Source organism: Oncorhynchus kisutch, unplaced genomic scaffold (genome assembly GCF_002021735.2).
Source record: "Oncorhynchus kisutch isolate 150728-3 unplaced genomic scaffold, Okis_V2 Okis01b-Okis20b_hom, whole genome shotgun sequence".
Classification (NCBI taxonomy): Eukaryota; Metazoa; Chordata; class Actinopteri; order Salmoniformes; family Salmonidae; genus Oncorhynchus; species Oncorhynchus kisutch.
Genome location: NW_022261978.1, coordinates 6766436 through 6790377, shown reverse-complemented (window position 1 = coordinate 6790377; position 23942 = coordinate 6766436). Strand labels below are relative to the sequence as shown.

At 42.8% G+C, this 23942-nt stretch overlaps 1 protein-coding gene across 5 annotated transcripts in view; it reads right to left on the bottom strand.

The window, feature by feature from the left end:
• The window catches only part of LOC116358998 (adhesion G protein-coupled receptor E1-like), a 62136-nt gene that overhangs the window by 17726 nt on the left and 20468 nt on the right, over window positions 1-23942 (bottom strand). For 4 of the 5 annotated variants that reach the window (XR_004206578.1, XM_031811590.1, XM_031811589.1 and 1 more), the window contains 2 exons: window positions 17440-17562; window positions 14841-14962 (listed from right to left, as the gene is read on the bottom strand). Coding sequence is in view for 4 of the 5 variants with exons in the window: in XM_031811590.1 (XP_031667450.1) it covers window positions 14841-14962; window positions 17440-17562 (245 nt within the window). In the remaining variant the exon portion in view is untranslated. Of the gene's footprint in view, window positions 1-7799; window positions 11169-14840; window positions 14963-17439; window positions 17563-23942 lie in introns of those variants that run through there. The other variant, XM_031811591.1, reaches the window with a different exon arrangement.

The window sequence follows — 23942 nt, the reverse complement described above, 5'->3', positions numbered from 1 at the left end:
CACTCAGTGTGAGCCACACGGAGATAGAAAACAACTATTTTGCTCTCCTCTCCTCTACCTCTTTCTGTTAGAGAACGCCTCTTCTCTCTCATGTTCACACTCTTCCCCCTTTCTCTCTGTTTCACCCTTATCTCTCTCTCTCTCTCTCCTTGATCTCTTTTTCTCTCTCCTCTTCTTCTCTCCTTCCCCATCTCTCTGTTTTTCACCTTATCTCTCTCTCTCTCTCTCTCTCTCTCTCTCTCTCTCTCTATCCTTCCTCTCTCTCTCTCTCTCTCTCTCTCTCTCTCTCTCTCTCTCTCTCTCTCTCTCTCTCTATCCTTTCTCTCTCTCTATCCTCCCCCTCCCCCTCTCTCTCTCTCTCTCTCTCTCTCTCTCTCTCTCTCTCTCTCTCTCTCTCTCTCTCTCTCTCTCTCTCTCTATGTGTTGCCTCAGGCCTACTAGGTGTGTTGCCTCAGGCCTACTAGGTGTGTTGCCTCAGGCCTACTAGATGTGTTGCCTCAGGCCTACTAGGTGTGTTGCCTCAGGCCTACTAGGTGTGTTGCCTCAGGCCTACTAGGTGTGTTGCCTCAGGCCTACTAGGTGTGTTGCCTCAGGCCTACTAGGTGTGTTGTCTCAGGCCTACTAGGTGTGTTGCCTCAGGCCTACTAGGTGTGTTTCCTCAGGCCTACTAGGTGTGTTGCCTCGGGCCTACTACTTAGTAAACTTTTAGACCAATCAGCCTGTTACCAACCCTTAGTAAACTTTTAGACCAATCAGCCTGTTACCAACCCTTAGTAAACTTGTTTGACCAGATACAATGCACTCTGGTACCGTAGCAGAGAGAACAGTCTACAACTAGGGTGGCTGGAGTCTTTGACAACTTTTAGGGCCTTCCTCTGACACCACCTGGTATAGAGGTCCTGGATGGCAGGAAGCCTGGTAACAGTGATGTACTGGGCCTTCCTCTGACACCGCCTGGTATAGAGGTCCTGGATGGCAGGAAGCCTGGTAACAGTGATGTACTGGGCCTTCCTCTGACACCGCCTGGTATAGAGGTCCTGGATGGCAGGAAGCCTGGTAACAGTGATGTACTGGGCCTTCCTCTGACACCGCCTGGTATAGAGGTCCTGGACGGCAGGAAGCCTGGTAACAGTGATGTACTGGGCCTTCCTCTGACACCGCCTGGTATAGAGGTCCTGGATGGCAGGAAGCCTGGTAACAGTGATGTACTGGGCCTTCCTCTGACACCGCCTGGTATAGAGGTCCTGGATGGCAGGAAGCCTGGTAACAGTGATGTACTGGGCCGTACGCACTACACTTGTCACGTTCTGATCATAGTTCTTTTGTGTTTCCTGTCTTAGTGTTTTCTGCACCAGTTAGGACTGTTTCGGTTTTGCAACGTTTATTGTTTTGTATTATGTTCATGTTGAGTTTTGAACTATAGAAAGCCGTTACAACACTCTGTAGTGCCTTGTGGTCGGAGGCCGAGCAGTTGACATACTTTTGAGTGAAGCCAGTGTGTCTATGCATGAGGATGACACAACACTATATATGTCAGCTACTACAGAGCCTGAAATGACTGCAACACTATATATGTCAGCTACTACAGAGCCTGAAATGACTGCAACACTATATATGGCAGCTACTACAGAGCCTGAAATGACTGCAACACTATATATGTCAGCTACTACAGAGCCTGAAATGACTGCAACACTATATATGTCAGCTACTACAGAGCCTGAAATGACTGCAACACTATATATGTCAGCTACTACAGAGCCTGAAATGACTGCAACACTATATATGTCAGCTACTACAGAGCCTGAAATGACTGCAACACTATATATGTCAGCTACTACAGAGCCTGAAATGACTGCAACACTATATATGTCAGCTACTACAGAGCCTGAAATGACTGCAACACTATATATGTCAGCTACTACAGAGCCTGAAATGACTGCAACACTATATATGTCAGCTACTACAGAGCCTGAAATGACTGCAACACTATATATGTCAGCTACTACAGAGCCTGAAATGACTGCAACACTATATATGTCAGCTACTACAGAGCCTGAAATGACTGCAACACTATATATGTCAGCTACTACAGAGCCTGAAATGACTGCAACACTATATATGTCAGCTACTACAGAGCCTGAAATGACTGCAACACTATATATGTCAGCTACTACAGAGCCTGAAATGACTGCAACACTATATATGTCAGCTACTACAGAGCCTGAAATGACTGCAACACTATATATGTCAGCTACTACAGAGCCTGAAATGACTGCAACACTATATATGTCAGCTACTACAGAGCCTGAAATGACTGCAACACTATATATGTCAGCTACTACAGAGCCTGAAATGACTGCAACACTATATATGTCAGCTACTACAGAGCCTGAAATGACTGCTACGCTATATATGTCAGCTACTACAGAGCCTGAAATGACTGCTACACTATATATGTCAGCTACTACAGAGCCTGAAATGACTGCAACACTATATATGTCAGCTACTACAGAGCCTGAAATGACTGCAACACTATATATGTCAGCTACTACAGAGCCTGAAATGACTGCAACACTATATATGTCAGCTACTACAGAGCCTGAAATGACTGCTACACTATATATGTCAGCTACTACAGAGCCTGAAATGACTGCTACACTATATATGTCAGCTACTACAGAGCCTGAAATGACTGCAACACTATATATGTCAGCTACTACAGAGCCTGAAATGACTGCAACACTATATATGTCAGCTACTACAGAGCCTGAAATGACTGCAACACTATATATGTCAGCTACTACAGAGCCTGAAATGACTGCAACACTATATATGTCAGCTACTACAGAGCCTGAAATGACTGCAACACTATATATGTCAGCTACTACAGAGCCTGAAATGACTGCAACACTATATATGTCAGCTACTACAGAGCCTGAAATGACTGCAACACTATATATGTCAGCTACTACAGAGCCTGAAATGACTGCAACACTATATATGTCAGCTACTACAGAGCCTGAAATGACTGCAACACTATATATGTCAGCTACTACAGAGCCTGAAATGACTGCAACACTATATATGTCAGCTACTACAGAGCCTGAAATGACTGCAACACTATATATGTCAGCTACTACAGAGCCTGAAATGACTGCAACACTATATATGTCAGCTACTACAGAGCCTGAAATGACTGCTACACTATATATGTCAGCTACTACAGAGCCTGAAATGACTGCAACACTATATATGTCAGCTACTACAGAGCCTGAAATGACTGCAACACTATATATGTCAGCTACTACAGAGCCTGAAATGACTGCAACACTATATATGTCAGCTACTACAGAGCCTGAAATGACTGCTACACTATATATGTCAGCTACTACAGAGCCTGAAATGACTGCAACACTATATATGTCAGCTACTACAGAGCCTGAAATGACTGCTACACTATATATGTCAGCTACTACAGAGCCTGAAATGACTGCAACACTATATATGTCAGCTACTACAGAGCCTGAAATGACTGCAACACTATATATGTCAGCTACTACAGAGCCTGAAATGACTGCAACACTATATATGTCAGCTACTACAGAGCCTGAAATGACTGCAACACTATATATGTCAGCTACTACAGAGCCTGAAATGACTGCAACACTATATATGTCAGCTACTACAGAGCCTGAAATGACTGCAACACTATATATGTCAGCTACTACAGAGCCTGAAATGACTGCAACACTATATATGTCAGCTACTACAGAGCCTGAAATGACTGCTACACTATATATGTCAGCTACTACAGAGCCTGAAATGACTGCAACACTATATATGTCAGCTACTACAGAGCCTGAAATGACTGCAACACTATATATGTCAGCTACTACAGAGCCTGAAATGACTGCAACACTATATATGTCAGCTACTACAGAGCCTGAAATGACTGCTACACTATATATGTCAGCTACTACAGAGCCTGAAATGACTGCAACACTATATATGTCAGCTACTACAGAGCCTGAAATGACTGCTACACTATATATGTCAGCTACTACAGAGCCTGAAATGACTGCAACACTATATATGTCAGCTACTACAGAGCCTGAAATGACTGCAACACTATATATGTCAGCTACTACAGAGCCTGAAATGACTGCAACACTATATATGTCAGCTACTACAGAGCCTGAAATGACTGCAACACTATATATGTCAGCTACTACAGAGCCTGAAATGACTGCAACACTATATATGTCAGCTACTACAGAGCCTGAAATGACTGCAACACTATATATGGCAGCTACTACAGAGCCTGAAATGACTGCAACACTATATATGTCAGCTACTACAGAGCCTGAAATGACTGCAACACTTAACAAAGAGCTGCAGTTACTTTCAAAATGGGAGGAAAGGAATCATTTAGTCCTAAATATTTCCTAAATATAACACTAAAAGCATTATATTTGGGACAAATCATTCACTAAAACCTAAACTTCAAATAAATCTTCAAATGCATAATGTTGAAATTATGCAAGTGAAGGTGACCAAACTGCATGGAGTAACCCTGGATCGTAAACTGTCATGGTCAAAACATATTGATACAACAGTAGCTAAGATGGGGAGAAGTCTGTCCATAATAAAGTGTTGCTCTACCTTCTTAACAACACTGTCAATAAGGTAGGTCCTACAGGCCCTAGTTTCTACCTTCTTAACAACACTGTCAATAAGGTAGGTCCTACAGGCCCTAGTTTCTACCTTCTTAACAGCACTATCAACAAGGCAGGTCCTACAGGCCCTAGTTTCTACCTTCTTAACAGCACTATCAACAAGGCAGGTCCTACAGGCCCTAGTTTCTACCTTCTTAACAGCACTATCAACAAGGCAGGTCCTACAGGCCCTAGTTTCTACCTTCTTAACAACACTGTCAACAAGGCAGGTCCTACAGGCCCTAGTTTCTACCTTCTTAACAGCACTATCAACAAGGCAGGTCTTACAGGACCTAGTTTCTACCTTCTTAACAACACTGTCAACAAGGCAGGTTTTACAGGCCCTAATTTTGACGCAGATTGACTACTGTTCAGTCGTGTGGTCAGGTGCCACAAAGAGGGACTTACTGTAGGAAAAGTGCAATTGTCTGAAAACAGGGCAGCACGGCTGGCCTTCTGATGTACACAGAGAGCGAACACTAATAATATGTGCGTCAAACTTTCCTGGCTCTGAGTGAAGGAGAGATGGACTTCCTCATTACTTGTATTTATGAGATGACTGGACATGTTGAAATCCCCAAGCTGTCTGTTTGAACTATTGGCACAAAGCTCAGACAGCCATACATACCCCATAAGACATGCCAGAGGTCTCTTCACAGTCCCCAAATCCAGAACAGCCTATGGGAGGCGCACAGTACTACACACCACACCACAACACACACCACAACACAACACACCACACACCACACCACACACCCCACACCACACACCACAACAACACAACACACACCACACCACACACCACAACAACAAAACACACCACAACACAACAACACAAAAACACAACACACCACAACACACCATACACCGCAACACAACACAACACATACAAATGAAAACTGTCACATCCTATCATGTTCATAGTGGATCCAAGTTGTTGCCATGGGTAACCATGTTAACCATCAGATACCAACTAACTAAGATATAAATGAAGACATGAGACAGGGAGGAAGTTGAGGTGGAGATTAAAACACCCAGAAACCCACAGCACACTAGTGCTAAAAATGTTACCATGGTAACCATCCTGGCATTCATCCCAAATGACAACCTATTATACAGTGCACTATGGGCCCTGGTCTAATGTAGTACACTATACAGGGAATAGGGCCCTGGTCTAATGTAGTGCACTATACAGGGAATAGGGTTTCATTTGGGCCTCAACACTACAAAGAGGAAGCTGCCAGTGGAATAACGGTATCTACAGCAACAGAGGAAAGTCCCTACTGTAATATAAGCACCACACTCAGATCAGTTTACATAGTCCCTTACTGATCATCATTATCCAGGCTTACACAGTAACTGAACCTAGACCTGTCCTTATGGGGCGGTTTGCAGTGGCACAACAGTAACCTCTGTTTGAGGAAGTAGCATGGGGATCAGTGAGGGTAGTAACCTCTCTAACAGTCTAGATCAGGGGGGTCACACTCATTTTTCCAAGTGGGCCGCATTTGATCTTCAACCTGGTCCGGAGGACCGCATTTAAAATGTCATATATTTCCTCTGCATCGTTTTCTCTGAGAGATCCATCACTATTTGACTGTCTAAATATAAGACACATGTACCATGTCAGTTTCATTCCAATATTACACTTTATATCACATTAGAGTGTAATATAACAACAACGAATGATAAAATTTGCTTAATTATGAAATTATAAAAAATATTAAGAAACATTCCACTCGAGGACACTGCTCCCTCCTTTCCTCTGAAGTGTACACTTGTTCACTACTTCAAAACTAAAAGCATTGGATTGGTGGAGGCATTCTAGTGTGAGTTCAGTGAAGGAAAGTGAACACGTGTACACTTCATGAGAGAGGAGGGATTATTGGGACGCACCCCGAGTCTTAGTTCTGCCGCATGCAAGACGATGTGTTAGGGTCATAGTTCAAACTTGTTTAGGGTACGGGGTCACGTTCAAGTCCGACTACAATGCAGTCGTTGCATTACTTCAACCAATGGCTGTGTGCTATGTAGCTGTAGTTGTATTCATTCTGGATCCCCATTAGTTCCTGTCAAGGCAGCAGCTACTCTTCCTCTTTCAGCAAAATGAAGGCAGTTTTAAAAACATTACAATACATTGATAACAGATTTCACAACATATTAAGTGTGTCCCTCAGGCCTCTACTCTTCTACCACTTATCTACAACACAAAATCCATGTGTACATGAGTGTATACTGTGTATGTTATCTTGTGTTTATATGCACTTGTCTATGTTGCTTCACAGTCCCCGCTGTTCCATAAGGTGTATTTCTTGTTTAATCAAACTGTACTGTTGGCGTGAGTTCCTTGATGTGGAATAGAGTTCCATGTAGTCATGGCTCTATGAAGTACTGTGGAATAGAGTTCCATGTAGTCATGGCTCTATGTAGTACTGTGCTCCTCCCACAGTCTGTTCTGGACTTACAGCTCAGTCAGGCATCAGATTACTGCTATATCACGTGATGGGTACAGCTGTGAGTTCAGGCAGACGTCTGGATTGGAATGTGGCCAAAAGATAGGGGTCATGGGGTTAGAGGTCGGGGGTCAGATGTCAGGGCAGGTTCAGGGGTCAAGGCTAGCATGGCCTCAGCCGTCTCATCTGTGCCGGGCGCAGTGTTGTTACTGTTGTTACTAAGCCCTGACAGACAGGTGTATCGACCAGGTGTGTTTGTGCACATGCCCAGAGGGCTGCGCACCGAGGGAACCCACACACACTCATCCTCATCTGTAGTGGACACACACACACACAAGCTTAGCTGAGATCCTCGCATCACACACACACACACACACACACACAAACACACACGGATGCACAAATACACACACACATCCTCATCTGTAGTGGACACACACAAAGCATGCTGATCCCTTGCCACACACACAGCCACACAAACACACACACACGGACACACAAACATGCCGGTCTCACCTATCAATCACACTTGCACAAACCAAACAGGGTATCCATTACAAACATTGCCGTGCTGATGTGACAACATAATATTATCTGCGTTGTCGTGGAAATTACCACCAGGGACTCAAAGTCAAACTTAAATGAATCATTCTTTATTATCAGCAAGCTGGAGAGGTTCCAACAAACTTCATGCATAGTACACATCGGTCAGGAGCTCTGCTGGGACAGTCCCGTTAGTTCTCTTATATACGGCTATCCAAACAATTAATGTAAGCATGATTTACATGATTCATTATTCATCATCAACGTTGGTTCCTGCAAGTGACTGACTGACTGATAACTAACAAGGTTTCTTCTCTCAAATCTGGGACCTTAAAACTGAGATACTCCTTTTGGTTCCCAGAACAATGTTCTGGGCGTACTTTCAATTGGTCTGAGGAGGAGGTCACAGTCACCTGCACGAACCAAGATAGAGTGAGAGGAGATGCTGTGTACAATTCAATGCTACCTCTTCAGACAGCAACATTTTCCCTCACTTTCCCTCCTTGTATTACACTGTGATAACTATTGTTAAAATATTTAAAATTGTTAAAATGGCTTTTAACACGTCGTTTTTCCAAATAGAAGCCTGAAACCAGATAAACTATTTACTGTATGACAAATTATTACCACTGCCAATATTCTTAATAGAAATGTCTAAGACAAATGTCAAATAGAATAACAACACACTGTTAAAACCATTTGATCAAATTGGCTTATACTCCCCTGTAACATTGACGACCTCACTGCAGAGTTACAGGGTCAGGTTTGGTAGAGGGCTAACCCTTAGGGAGAAATCCCGACCATACAGCAGAACCAATCTGCAGAGATTTTTTTTGTTGAAGCAAGACAAAAACAAAACAAACAAAACATCATACAACAAACAAACAAAAACCACAATTCAAACAACAACCAATAACAAGAACCACAATGCACTTCTTCCCTTTTGACACATGACTCACATCGTGTTTTATGCGTCCAAAACAATAACAACACTGCCGGTTAAGTAAAACATAAACAAATCAGAATAACAAATACAGTCAAATGACATACCTTGATAACTCCATAAGGAAATAATTGTATCCCATAAGGTAATTCAAGATATAATAATATGGACTGGAGACAGGTTTCCCTCATTCAGGGGCAGCACTCTCTCTCTCTCTCTCTCTCTCTCTCTCTCTCTCTCTCTCTCTCTCTCTCTCTCTCTCTCTCTCTCTCTCTCTCTCTCTCCTCCTCATGGTCTGAATCACACATAGGACTATTGATAAAACATGTGTATGTGACCCATCTGATTTAATTTATGATCTTCTTACTAATTATCAGTGTTTACATCTTACATTTAAATCTCACCCAATGTCTCTAGCCTTTCTAGTGAGGGTGATTAGGCCTCACCAGAAAGGCAGAATAGAGGTCGGAGGTCATTCAACCCTATTAAGTGTTTATTTCCCCATTCTGTCCCAGTACTTCATAATCAATATTAAAAGACGTTTCAAACATTTCAAACATTTTGTGTACAAGGTTTACACTGGGGGTTTCAGTACATTTCTTAACCTCTCTAGGGTAGGGGGCATCATTCAGAATTTTGGATGAAAAGCATGCCCATAATTAAACAGCCTGCTATTCGGGCCCAGAAGATATGATATGCATATAGATGTATATATGTGCATGTAGATTTGGATAGAAAATACTCTAAAGTTTCCAAAACTGTTAAAATCGTGTCTGTGAATAAAACAGAACTGATTTGGCAGGCGAAAACCTGAGAAAAATCCATCCAGGAATTATTTTTGGGGGGGATTTTGTAGTTTTCTATTCAATGCCATTACAGTATCCATCGTTTCAGGCTTGTATTCTTATAAATGAGGGAGTAAGACCAGTCTGAATGAGTGGACCCTACCGTGTCGCAGAGCTTTTTCATGCGCAATCCCGAGAGAGTGCATTTCTTGTTTACCTTTTATATTGACGATGTTATTGTCCGGTTGAAATATTATAGATCATTTAGGCTAAAAACAACCTGAGGATTGAATATAAACATCGTTTGACATGTTTCTATGTACTTTACGGATATCATTTGGATTTTTTTGTCTGCCTGTTTTGACTGCGTTTGAGCCTGTGGTCAAATTTCAAAAAGGCTTTACGGCGAAAGCATACCATGCGATTATCTGAGGACAGCGCCCCATGTAAAAAAACAAACATACAATCATTACCAGCCAAGTCGAGGAGTCAGAAATAGCGATAAAACTAATCACTTACCTTTGATGATCTTCATATGGTTGCACTTACAGACTCCCAGTTACACTTATAATTAATCCTCAGGTTGTTAATTGTATTTATAATCAATAAAAAATTTAACCGGACAATACCGTTTTCAATAGAAAGGAAAAATAACAAAGAGTGCGCCAAATCAGGTCTGCAAACTTCCTCTGTCCTCTGACCAAAATGGCTTTTCACACATCGTTTTTCAAAATAAATGCCTGAAACAATGTCTAAAGACTGTTGACATCTAGTGGAAGCCATAGGAACTGCAATCGGATTCCAAACCCATTGGATTCTCTATTGGTATTGAGTTGAAAAACAGCCACATGAAAACAATTCCACTTCCTAGATGTATTTTTCTCAGGTTTTCGCCTGCCATATCAGTTCTGTTATACTCATAGGCATATTATTTTAACCGTTTTGGAAACTTTAGAGTGTTTTCTATCCAAATCTACTAATTATATGCATATCCTAAATTCTGGGCCTGAGTAACAGGCAATTTACTTTGGGCACGCTTTTCATCCGGAGGTGAAAATACTGCCCCCTACCCAAGAGAGGTTAACAGCAGGGAGATAGGTATCCTAAGGGGCGGCAGTAGCCTAGTGGTTAGAGCATTGGGCCAATAACCGAATGGTTCCTAGATTGAATCTCCGGAACTGGAAGAAAAATATATATGTTGTTCTGCCTCTGAACAAGGCAGTTAACCCACTGTTCCTAGGGCATCATGGTAAATAAAATGTTGTTTTTAATTAACTGACTTGTCCAGTTAAATAAAGGTTCAATAAAAATCAATTAAAAAACAGCCTGATCCAGGTATCTTTATACTGTATATTACTACAGTGTCACTAACTGATAAATGCCTCAGCAAGTCTTTGAAAAGGAAATGTAGTAAGTACAGGGAATGAATATTTAATGGGTTAACAGACATGAAAAACAGGAACAGCGTCTGGACAGGAGAAACAAAACAGCATCAATGCAGACGCGGAAAATTAACTGGAGGGGGTGACAGATATAGGGTAGATAATCAATGCCGTGATGGCGTCCAGGTGAGTCCGATGAAGCGCTGGGGCACGTAACGATGGGGAGAGGTGTGAGTAATGATGAGCCGCCTGGCATCCTCGAGCGTCAGAGAGGGGGAGCAGGAGCAGACGTGACACAATCATTGGTAAACTCATCAGAAAACATGATATTGGACTTTCCATCAGTCCTGGAAGAAAGAAAATTAATCAGTGCTAAAAGTCTTCATCTTAATCTAATAATTAGTGCTAAAAGTCTTCATCTTAATCTAATAATTAGTGCAAAAAGTCTTCATCTAAATCTAATAATCAGTGCTAAATAAGTCTTCATCTTAATCGAGCTTATTGCATCTTGGGCAAGAAGTCTTGATAAAACCATGTGTAAGCAGAATCATACTTCAGACACTTCAGATGATACAGTGTCCCATTAGGAAGAATAGGCACCTTCTAAAGTAAACAATCCCAGCTCCTTTCTTGTAATCTAATCATTTTGAACCTGTTGCATTGACATGCAGAACCAGTCCACAGATTGGACACACCTACTCATTCAAGGGTTTTTCTTTATTTTTACTATTTTCTACATTGTATAATAATAGTGAAGACATCAACACTATGAAATAACACATATGGAATCATGTAGTAACTAAAAAAGTTTTAAACAAATCAAAATATAATCTATGTTTTAGATTCTTCAAAGTGGCCCCCCTTTGCCTTGATGACAGCTTTGCACACTCTTGGCATTCTCTAAACCAGCTTCACCTCGAAGGCTTTTCCAAAAGTCTTGAAGGAGTTCCCACATATGCTGAGCACATGTTGGTTGCTTTTCCTTCACTATGCGGTCCAACTCATCCCAAACAATGTATATTGGGTTTGAGGTCAGGTGATTGTGGAGGCCAGGTCAACGGATGCAGCACTCAGTCACTTTCCTTCTTGGTAAAACAGCCCTTACACAGCCTGGAGGTGTGTTGGGTCATTGTCCTGTTGAAAAACAAATGATAGTCCCACTAAGTGCAAACCAGATTGGATGGCGTATCACTGCAGAATGCTGTGGTAGCCATGCTGGTTAAGTGTGCCTTGAATTCTAAATAAATCACAGACCGTGTCACCAGCAAAGCACCCCCACACCATTACACCTCCTCCTCCATGCTTCACGGTGGGAACCACACATGCGGAGATCATCAGTTCACCTACTCTGTGTCTCACAACGACACGGCGGTTGGAACCAAAAAACTCACATTTGGACTCATCAGACCAAAGGGCAAATTTTCATCGGTTTAATGACTATTTCTTGTGTTTCTTGGTGCAAGCAAATCTCTTCTTATTATTGGAGTAATTTAGTAGTGGTTTCTTTGCCGTAATTTGACCATGAAGGCCTGATTCATGCAGTCTCCTCTGAACAGTTGATGTTGAGACGTGTCTGTTATTTGAACTCTGTGAAGCATTTATTTGGGCTGCAATCGCTGAGGCTGGTAACTATAATACTGATCCTCTGCAGCAGAGGTAACTCTGGGTTTTCCTTTCCTGTGGCTGTCCTCATGAGAGACAGTTTCATCATAGTGTTTGATGTTTGTTGCGACTGCACTTGATGAAACTTTCAAAGTTCTTGAAATGTTCCACATTGACTGACCTTCATGGCTTAAAGTAATGATGGACTGACATTTCTCTTTGCTTATTTGAGCTGTTCTTGCCATAATGTCGACTTGGTCTTTTACCAAATAAGGCTATATTCTGTGTACCACGCCTGCCTCCTCAAATGAACTTTTAACAAAACAAACCTGTTAATTGAAATGCATTCCAGGTGACTGTCTCCTGAAGATGTTTGAGAGAATGCCAAGAGTGTGCAAAGCTGTCAACAACGTAAGGGTGTCTTCTTAGAATTGTTTGATTTGTTTTACACTTTTTTGGTTACTACATGATTCCATATGTGTTATTTGATAGTAGAAAATAGTTCAAATAAAGAAAACCCTTGAATGAGTAGGCGTGTCCTAACTTTTGACTTGTACTGTCTACTCTTTCTGTCCCAAATGTCCCTTACAGCCTGTTTGAGTTCAGTGAGTTCTGTTCATTTTCACTGGCAGCTTATCTATTTGTCCACAGGAAGCTTATCTTTAACCCAAACAACAGATGGCAGCCTCTAATATGATGAGTCTCAATTCCTCTTTTCCTCGTATGACCTTGTATTCAAAAACACTTCAAAATACTAAGACACCACATTATTAAAGTGCTCTCTGAAAGCCACTAACAACATATTACATTAACAAATCTCTAGTACCACATTATACTCTACATACATTGTTATATCATCACATCTCTAGTAACCCATTATACTCTACATACATTGTTACATCATCACATCTCTAGTAACCCATTATACTCTACATACATTGTTACATCATCACATCTCTAGTAACCCATTATACTCTACATACATTGTTACATCATCACATCTCTAGTAACCCATTATACTCTACATACATTGTTAGATCATCACATCTCTAGTACCTCAGTATAATATTCATACAGTATATTCGGTAATAGTACTCTCTCCTTTCATATCTTCACATCATGCAGAATCCCTATATAATGTTAAAACTCAGCTCACAGATTTGGTTGGGGTATTCATTCAGACACACACCTCTTTCACACCAGTGGACAGAACTGGTTGGGGTATTCATTCAGACACACACCTCTTTCAAACCAGTGGACAGAACTGGTTAAGTTATTCATTCATACACACACCTTTTTCAAACCAGTGGACAGAACTGGTTGGGGTATTAATTCAGACACACACCTCTTTCAAACCAGTGGACAGAACTGGTTGAGTTATTCATTCATACACACACCTATTTCAAACCAGTGGACAGAACTGGTTGGGGCATTCATTCATACACACACCTCTTTCAAACCAGTGGACAGAACTGGTTGGGGTATTCATTCATACACACCTATTTCAAACCAGTGGACAGAACTGGTTGGGGTATTCATTCAGACACACACCTCTTTCAAACCAGTGGACAGAACTGGTTTGGGTATTCATTCAGATACACACCTCTTTCAAACCAGTGGACAGAACAGGTTGGGGTATTGATTCAGATACACACCTCTTTCAAACCAGTGGACAGAACTGGTTGGCGTATTCATTCAGATACGCACCTCTTTCAAACCGGTGGACAGAACTGGTTGGGGTATTCATTCATACACACACCTCTTTCAAACCAGTGGCTGGAACTGGTTGGGGTATTCATTCAGACACACACCTCTTTCAAACCAGTGGCTGGAACTGGTTGGGGTATTCATTCAGACACACACCTCTTTCAAACCAGTGGCTGGAACTGGTTGGGGTATTCATTCAGACACACACCTCTTCCACACCGGGGATAGTCCCCTGACAGCTCTCATTCACTCAGTACAAATAATATCTCTTATTATTCAAAATTCAATACTTCAGCTTACCAATTATTTTCCAAATATCGATGTGTTAATATCCACATTTCAATCTCTTAATATCCAAATGTCAATCATCTTAACCTGTCATTTCAACACTCATATCCACATTCACTATTCCCCAACACACCCAGGAATCCCCTCTGGTTACTCCTTATGCATCTTCAACCATTCTCTTGTCGTTACCTTCTTCTGCGGTTCCTCTACAGTCTCTATAGTCTCTTTAGTATCTTTAGTCCCTCAGTATCGATTGTCTCAATAGTCTATATAAACATAAATGCTATAGTCTCTATGGACTCTATAAAATCTGCCCATAAATACATATGTACAGTATGTAGTGATGTTTCCAACTAAAGCAGTCAATTAATCAATCAATCAAGAAAAAACACACACACAATGAAGCCCTCTTGTGGACTCACCTTCACAGTGTGATGAGAGAATCTGAACCCAGGTTGACACTGGCAGTGGTAGCTCCCAATGGTGTTGAGGCAACTGGCGTTGCTGCCACAAACCTGAGGTGAATCTTGGCACTCATCGAGGTCTGAAGAGAAAAGGGAATATATTGAAAAAGCAGTGATTCCCTAACCCCTCCTCCAGTGATTCCCTAACCCCTCCTCCAGTGATTCCCTAACCCCTCCTCCAGTGATTCCCTAACCTCTCCTCCAGTGATTCCCTAACCCCTCCTCCAGTGATTCCCTAACCCCTCCTCCAGTGATTCCCTAACCCCTTCCTCCAGTGATTCCCTAACCCCTCCTCCAGTGATTCCCTAACCCCTCCTCCAGTGATTCCCTAACCCCTCCTCCAGTGATTCCCTAACCTCTCCTCCAGTGATCCCCTAACCCCTCCTCCAGTGATTCCCTAACCCTTCCTCCAGTGATTCCCTAACCCCTCCTCCAGTGATTCCCTAACCCCTCCTCCAGTGATTCCATAACCCCTCCTCCAGTGATTCCCTAACCCCTCCTCCAGTGATTCCCTAACCTCTCCTCCAGTGATTCCCTAAACTCTCCTCCAGTTATTCCAGAACCTCTCTTTCAGCGACTCCATAACCTCTCCTCCAGTGATTCCCTGACTTCTCCTCTAGTGATTCCCTAATCTCTCCTCCAGTTATTCCATAAACTCTCTTTCAGTGACTCCATAACCTCTCCTCCAGTGATTCCCTGACTTCTCCTCTAGTGATTCCCTAATCTCTCCTCCAGTGATTCCCTAAACTCTCCTCCAGTTATTCCATAATCTCTCTTTCAGTGACTCCATAACTTCTCCCCCAGTGATTCCCTCTCTTCTCCTCCAGTGATTCCCCAATCTCTCCTCCAGTGACACCCTAACCCCTCCTCCAGTGATTCCCTAATCTCTCCTCCAGTGACTCCATTATCTCTCCTCCATTGATTCCATATCTTATCCTCCAGTGACTCCCTAAAAAAATCATCCAGTTCCTCCATACACTCTCCTGCAGTGAATCCTTAACCTCGTCTCCAGTGATTCCCTAACGTCTCCAGTGATTCCCTAGCATCTACTCCAGTAAATCAATAACCTCTCCTCCATTGAATCCCTAACCTCTCCTCCAGTGACTCTCTAACCTTTCCTCTAGTGATTCCCTATCCTCTCCTCCAGTGATTGTCTAACCTCTCCTCCAATGATTCCCTAACCTCTCCTCCAGTGACTCCCTAACCTCTCCTCCAGTAAATCCCTAACCTTTCCTCCAGTAAATCCTTAACCTCTCATCCAGTGACACTCTAACACCTCCTCCAGTGATTCCCTAATCTAACCTCCAGTGACTCCATTAACTCTCCTCCAGTGATTCCATATCTTGTCCTCCAATGACTCCCTAAACTCTCCTCCAGTGACTCCCTACACTCTCCTCCAGTGACTCCCTAACCTCCTCTCCGGTGATTCGCTAACCTTTCCTCCAGTAAATCCCTAACCTCCTCTCCATTGATTCCCTAAACTCTCCTCCAGTGACTCCCAATTCTCTCCTCAAGTGATTCCCTAACCTCTCCTCCAGTGACTCGCTAATCTCCGATCCAGTGATTCCATATCTTATCCTCCAGTGACTCCTTAAACCTTCCTCCAGTGACTCCCTAAACTCTCCTCCAGTGACTCCCTACACTCTCCTCCAGTGACTCCCTAACCTCCTCTCCAGTGACTCTCTAACCTTTCCTCTAGTAAATCCCTAACCTCTCCTCAAGTAAATCCCTAACCTCTCCTCAAGTAAATCCCTAACCTCTACTCCAGTGATTCCCTAACCTCTCCTCCAGTGACTCGCTAATCTCCCCTCCAGTGATTCCATATCCTATCCTCCAGTGACACCTTTAACCTTCCTCCAGTGATTCCCTAAACTCTCCTCCAGTGACTCCCTAACCTCTCCTCCAGTAAATCCCTAACCTCTCCTCCATTGATTCCATACCTACACATAGAAGTATGTCATTATCCACCCCCCTCCATATCTACACATAGAATTATATCATTATCCACCCCCCTCCCCCCTCCATACCTACACATAGAATTATATCATTATCCACCCCCCTCCCCCCTCCATATCTACACATAGAATTATATCATTATCCACCCCCCTCCCCCCTCCATACCTACACATATAAATATATCATTATCCACCCTCCTCCCCCCTCCATACCTACACATAGAATTATACCATTATCCCCCCCTCCATACCTACACATAGAATTATACCATTATCCCCCCCTCCCCACCTACACATAGAAAAATATCATTAAAAACCCCCTCCCCACCTTCACATAGAATAATATCATTATCCACCCCCCCCCCCCCACAAAGTAGATAATTATTAACATTCTCGATCAACTCTCAATACTGCACAGATAAGAGGACTCTGAACATGTCGAGGGTTTGTTTCCTCGACATGTAACATTCACACACACACACACACACACACACACACACACAAACACTCACACGCACAAAGTACTCACACACACTCTCACACACACTTATACGAAGTGACACGTTGAAAGGAGTCCCAAACGATTAAAGCATGTTTCTCACCTTCACACTTGCTCTCTGTTAGTGTGTACCCAGACTGGCAGTTGCAGACGTAGGACCCTGGGGTGTTCACACAGGATGAGTTGTTGGGGCAATCAGCAGTCTGCTCCTTACACTCATTCACGTCTGCACACAGAGATGGAAAGATGGAGAGATGGTGAGAGATGGAGCGTGGGAGGGGGAATAGCGGGAATGGAGACAGAAAGAGAGAGAGGGAAAGAGAGCCACACAGAGTGTTTCTTGGTCATCTTAAACAAATCTACTTTGAAACCAAAGTATCCACCTCACACACATGGTTATGGGCTTATAGAATTTAAGAAACAGGTCAAATTGAAATGTATTACAATATCATTATCCCCCCTCCCCACCTACACATAGAATAATATCATTATCCCCCCTCCCCACCTACACATAGAATAATATCATTATCCCCCCTCCCCACCTACACATAGAATAATATCATTATCCCCCCTCCCCACCTACACATAGAATAATATCATTATCTCCCCTCCCCACCTACACATAGAATAATATCATTATCCCCCCTCCCCACCTACACATAGAATAATATAATTATCTCCCCTCCCCACCTACACATAGAATAATATCATTATCCCCCCTCCCCACCTACACATAGAATAATATCATTATCCCCCCTCCCCACCTACACATAGAATAATATCATTATCCCCCCTCCCCACCTACACATAGAATAATATCATTATCCCCCCTCCCCACCTACACATAGAATAATATCATTATCCCCCCTCCCCACCTACACATAGAATAATATCATTATCCCCCCCCACCTACACATAGAATAATATCATTATCCCCCTCCCCACCTACACATAGAATAATATCATTATCCACCCCCCTCCCCACCTACACAGAGAATAATATCATTATCCACCCCCCTCCCCACCTACACTAGAATAATATCATTATCCCCCCCTCCCCACCTACACATAGAATAATATCATTATCCCCCCTCTCCACCTACACATAGAATAATATCATTATCCCCCCTCTCCACCTACACATAGAATAATATCATTAGTCCCCATCCCCTCCCCACCTACACATAGAATAATATCATTATGCCCTCCTCCCCACCTACACATAGAATAATATCATTATCCCTCCCCTCCCCCACCCTACACATAGAATAATATCATATCCCCCCTCCCCACCTACACATAGAATAATATCATTATCCACCCCCTCCCCACCTACACATAGAATAATATCATTATCACACTCCCCTTCCCCACCTACACATAGAATAATATCATTATCCCCCCCCTCCCCACCTAACATAGAATAATCTAAAACCCCCTCCCCTCCCCACCTACACATAGAAAATATCATTATCCCCCCTCCCCCACCTAACATAGAATAATATCATTATCCCCCCTCCCCACCTACACATGAATAATATCATTATCCCCCTCCCCACCTACACATAGAATATATCATTATCCCCCCTCCCCACCTACACATAGAATAATATCATATCCCCCCTCCCCCACCTACACATAGAATAATATCATTATCACCCCTCCACCAGCCTACACATAGAATAATTCATTATCCCCCCTCCCACCACACATAGAATAATATCATTATCCACCCCTCCCCAACCTACACATAGAATAATATCATTCTCCCCCCTCCCCACCTACACATAGAATAATATCATTATCCCCCCTCCCCACCTACACATAGAATAATATCATTATCCCCCTCCCCACCTACACATAGAATAATATCATTATCCCCCCCTCCCCACCTACACATAGAATAATATCATTATCCCCCTCCCCACCTACACATAGAATAATATCATTATCCCCCCTCCCCACCTACACATAGAATAATATCATTATCCCCCTCCCCACCTACACATAGAATAATATCATTATCCCCCTCCCCACCTACACATAGAATAATATCATTATCCCCCCTCCCACCTACACATAGAATAATATCATTATCCCCCTCCCCACCTACACATAGAATAATATCATTATCCACCCCCCTCCCCACCTACACATAGAATAATATCATTATCCACCCCCCTCCCCACCTACACATAGAATAATATCATTATCCCCCCCTCCCCACCTACACATAGAATAGAATAATATCATTATCCCCCTCTCCACCTACACATAGAATAATATCATTATCCCCCCTCTCCACCTACACATAGAATAATATCATTATCCCCCCTCCCACCTACACATAGAATAATATCATTATCCCCCCTCCCCACCTACACATAGAATAATATCATTATCCCCCTCCCCACCTACACATAGAATAATATCATTATCCCCCCTCCCCACCTACACATAGAATAATATCATTATCCCCCCTCCCCACCTACACATAGAATAATATCATTATCACACCCCCCTCCCCACCTACACATAGAATTAAACAAATCTACTTTGAAACCAAAGTATCCACCTCACACACATGGTTATGGGCTTATAGAATTTAAGAAACAGGTCAAATTTGAAATGTATTACAATATCATTATCCCCCCACCCCACCTACACATAGAATAATATCATTATCCCCCCTCCCCACTACACATAGAATAATATCATTATCCCCCCTCCCCACCTACACATAGAATAATATCATTATCCCCCTCCCCACCTACACATAGAATAATATCATTATCCCCCCTCCCCACCTACACATAGAATAATATCATTATCCCCCCTCCCCACCTACACATAGAATAATATCATTATCACACCCCCTCCCCACCTACACATAGAATAATATCATTATCCCCCTCCCCTCCCCACCTACACATAGAATAATATAATTATCCCCCCCTCCCCACCTACACATAGAATAATATAATTATCCCCCCCTCCCCACCTACACATAGAATAATATCATTATCCCCTCCTCCCCACCTACACATAGAATAATATCATTATCCCCCCCTCCCCACCTACACATAGAATAATATCATTATCCCCCCCTCCCCACCTACACATAGAATAATATCATTATCCCCCCTCCCCACCTACACATAGAATAATATCATTATCCCCCCTCCCCACCTACACATAGAATAATATCATTATCCCCCCTCCCCACCTACACATAGAATAATATCATTATCCCCCCTCCCCACCTACACATAGAATAATATCATTATCCCCCCTCCCCACCTACACATAGAATAATATCATTATCCCCCCTCCCCACCTACACATAGAATAATATCATTATCCCCCCTCCCCACCTACACATAGAAATAAAAAATTCACCCCCCACCCCACCTACACATAGAATAATATCATTATCCCCCCTCCTCCCCTACACATAGAATAATATCAATATCCACCCCCCTCCCCACCTACACATAGAATAATATCATTATCCCCCCTCCCCACCTACACATAGAATAATATAATTATCCACCCCCCTCCCCACCTACACATAGAATAATATCATTATCCCCCCTCCCCACCTACACATAGAATAATATAATTATCCCCCCTCCCCACCCCACCTACACATAGAATAATATAATTATCCCCCCTCCCCACCCCACCTACACATAGAATAATATCATTATCTCCCCTCCCCACCTACACATAGAATATTATCATTATCACCCCTCCCCCACCTACACATAAAATAATATCATTATCCCCCCTCCCCACCTACACATAGAATAATATCATTATCCCCCTCCCCACCTACACATATAATAATATCATTATCCCCCCTCCTCCCCACCTACACATAGAATAATATCATTATCCCCCCTCCCCACCTACACATAGAATAATATCATTATCCCCCCTCCTCCCCACCTACACATAGAATAATATCATTATCCACCCCCCTCCCCACCTACACATAGAATAATATCATTATCCCCCCTCCCCACCTACACATAGAATAATATCATTATCCCCCCTCCCCACCTACACATAGAATAATATCATTATCCCCCCCCACCTACACATTGAATAATATCATTATCAGCCCCCTCCCCCCTCCCCACCTACACATAGAATAATATCATTATCCCCCCTCCCCACCTACACATAGAATAATATCATTATCAGCCCCCTCCCCCCTCCCCACCTACACATAGAATAATATCATTATCAGCCCCCTCCCCCCTCCCCACCTACACATAGAATAATATCATTATCCCCCCTCCCCCACCTACACATAGAATAATATCATTATCCCCCCTCCCCACCTACACATAGAATAATATCATTATCCCCCCTCCCCACCTACACATAGAATAATATCATTATCCCCCCTCCCCACCTACACATAGAATAATATCATTATCCCCCCTCCCCACCTACACATAGAATAATATCATTATCCCCCCTCCCCACCTACACATAGAATAATATCATTATCCCCCCTCCCCACCTACACATAGAATAATATCATTATCCCCCCTCCCCACCTACACATAGAAATAAAAAATTCACCCCCCACCCCACCTACACATAGAATAATATCATTATCCCCCCTCCTCCCCTACACATAGAATAATATCAATATCCACCCCCCTCCCCACCTACACATAGAATAATATCATTATCCCCCCCTCCCCACCTACACATAGAATAATATAATTATCCACCCCCCTCCCCACCTACACATAGAATAATATCATTATCCCCCCTCCCCACCTGCACATAGAATAATATAATTATCCACCCCCCTCCCCACCTACACATAGAATAATATCATTACACTCCTCCCCACCTACACATAGAATAATATCATTATCCTCCCCACCTACACATAGAATAATATCATTATCCTCCCCACCTACACATAAAATAATATCATTTTCCACCCCCTCCCCCACCTACACATAGAGTAATATCATTATCCTCCCCACCTACACATAAAATAATATCATTTTCCACCCCCTCCCCCACCTACACATAGAATAATATCATTATCCCCCCCTCCCCACCTACACATAGAATAATATCATTATCACCCCACCCCACCTACACATATAACAATATCATTATCCCCCCTCCCCACCTACACATAGAATAATATCATTATCCCCCCTCCCCACCTACACATAGAATAATATCATTATCCCCCCTCCCCACCTACACATAGAAATAAAAATTCACCCCCCACCCCACCTACACATAGAATAATATCATTATCCCCCCTCCTCCCCTACACATAGAATAATATCAATATCCACCCCCCTCCCCACCTACACATAGAATAATATCATTATCCCCCCTCCCCACCTACACATAGAATAATATAATTATCCACCCCCCTCCCCACCTACACATAGAATAATATCATTATCCCCCCTCCCCACCTACACATAGAATAATATAATTATCCCCCCTCCCCACCCCACCTACACATAGAATAATATAATTATCCCCCCTCCCCACCCCACCTACACATAGAATAATATCATTATCTCCCCTCCCCACCTACACATAGAATATTATCATTATCACCCCTCCCCCACCTACACATAAAATAATATCATTATCCCCCCTCCCCACCTACACATAGAATAATATCATTATCCCCCCTCCCCACCTACACATATAATAATATCATTATCCCCCCTCCTCCCCACCTACACATAGAATAATATCATTATCCCCCCTCCCCACCTACACATAGAATAATATCATTATCCCCCCTCCTCCCCACCTACACATAGAATAATATCATTATCCACCCCCCTCCCCACCTACACATAGAATAATATCATTATCCCCCCTCCCCACCTACACATAGAATAATATCATTATCCCCCCTCCCCACCTACACATAGAATAATATCATTATCCCCCCCACCTACACATTGAATAATATCATTATCAGCCCCCTCCCCCCTCCCCACCTACACATAGAATAATATCATTATCCCCCCTCCCCACCTACACATAGAATAATATCATTATCAGCCCCCTCCCCCCTCCCCACCTACACATAGAATAATATCATTATCAGCCCCCTCCCCCCTCCCCACCTACACATAGAATAATATCATTATCCCCCCTCCCCACCTACACATAGAATAATATCATTATCCCCCCCTCCCCACCTACACATAGAATAATATCATTATCCCCCCTCCCCACCTACACATAGAATAATATCATTATCCCCCCTCCCCACCTACACATAGAATAATATCATTATCCCCCCTCCCCACCTACACATAGAATAATATCATTATCCCCCCTCCCCACCTACACATAGAATAATATCATTATCCCCCCTCCCCACCTACACATAGAATAATATCATTATCCCCCTCCCCACCTACACATAGAAATAAAAAATTCACCCCCCACCCCACCTACACATAGAATAATATCATTATCCCCCCTCCTCCCCTACACATAGAATAATATCAATATCCACCCCCCTCCCCACCTACACATAGAATAATATCATTATCCCCCCTCCCCACCTACACATAGAATAATATA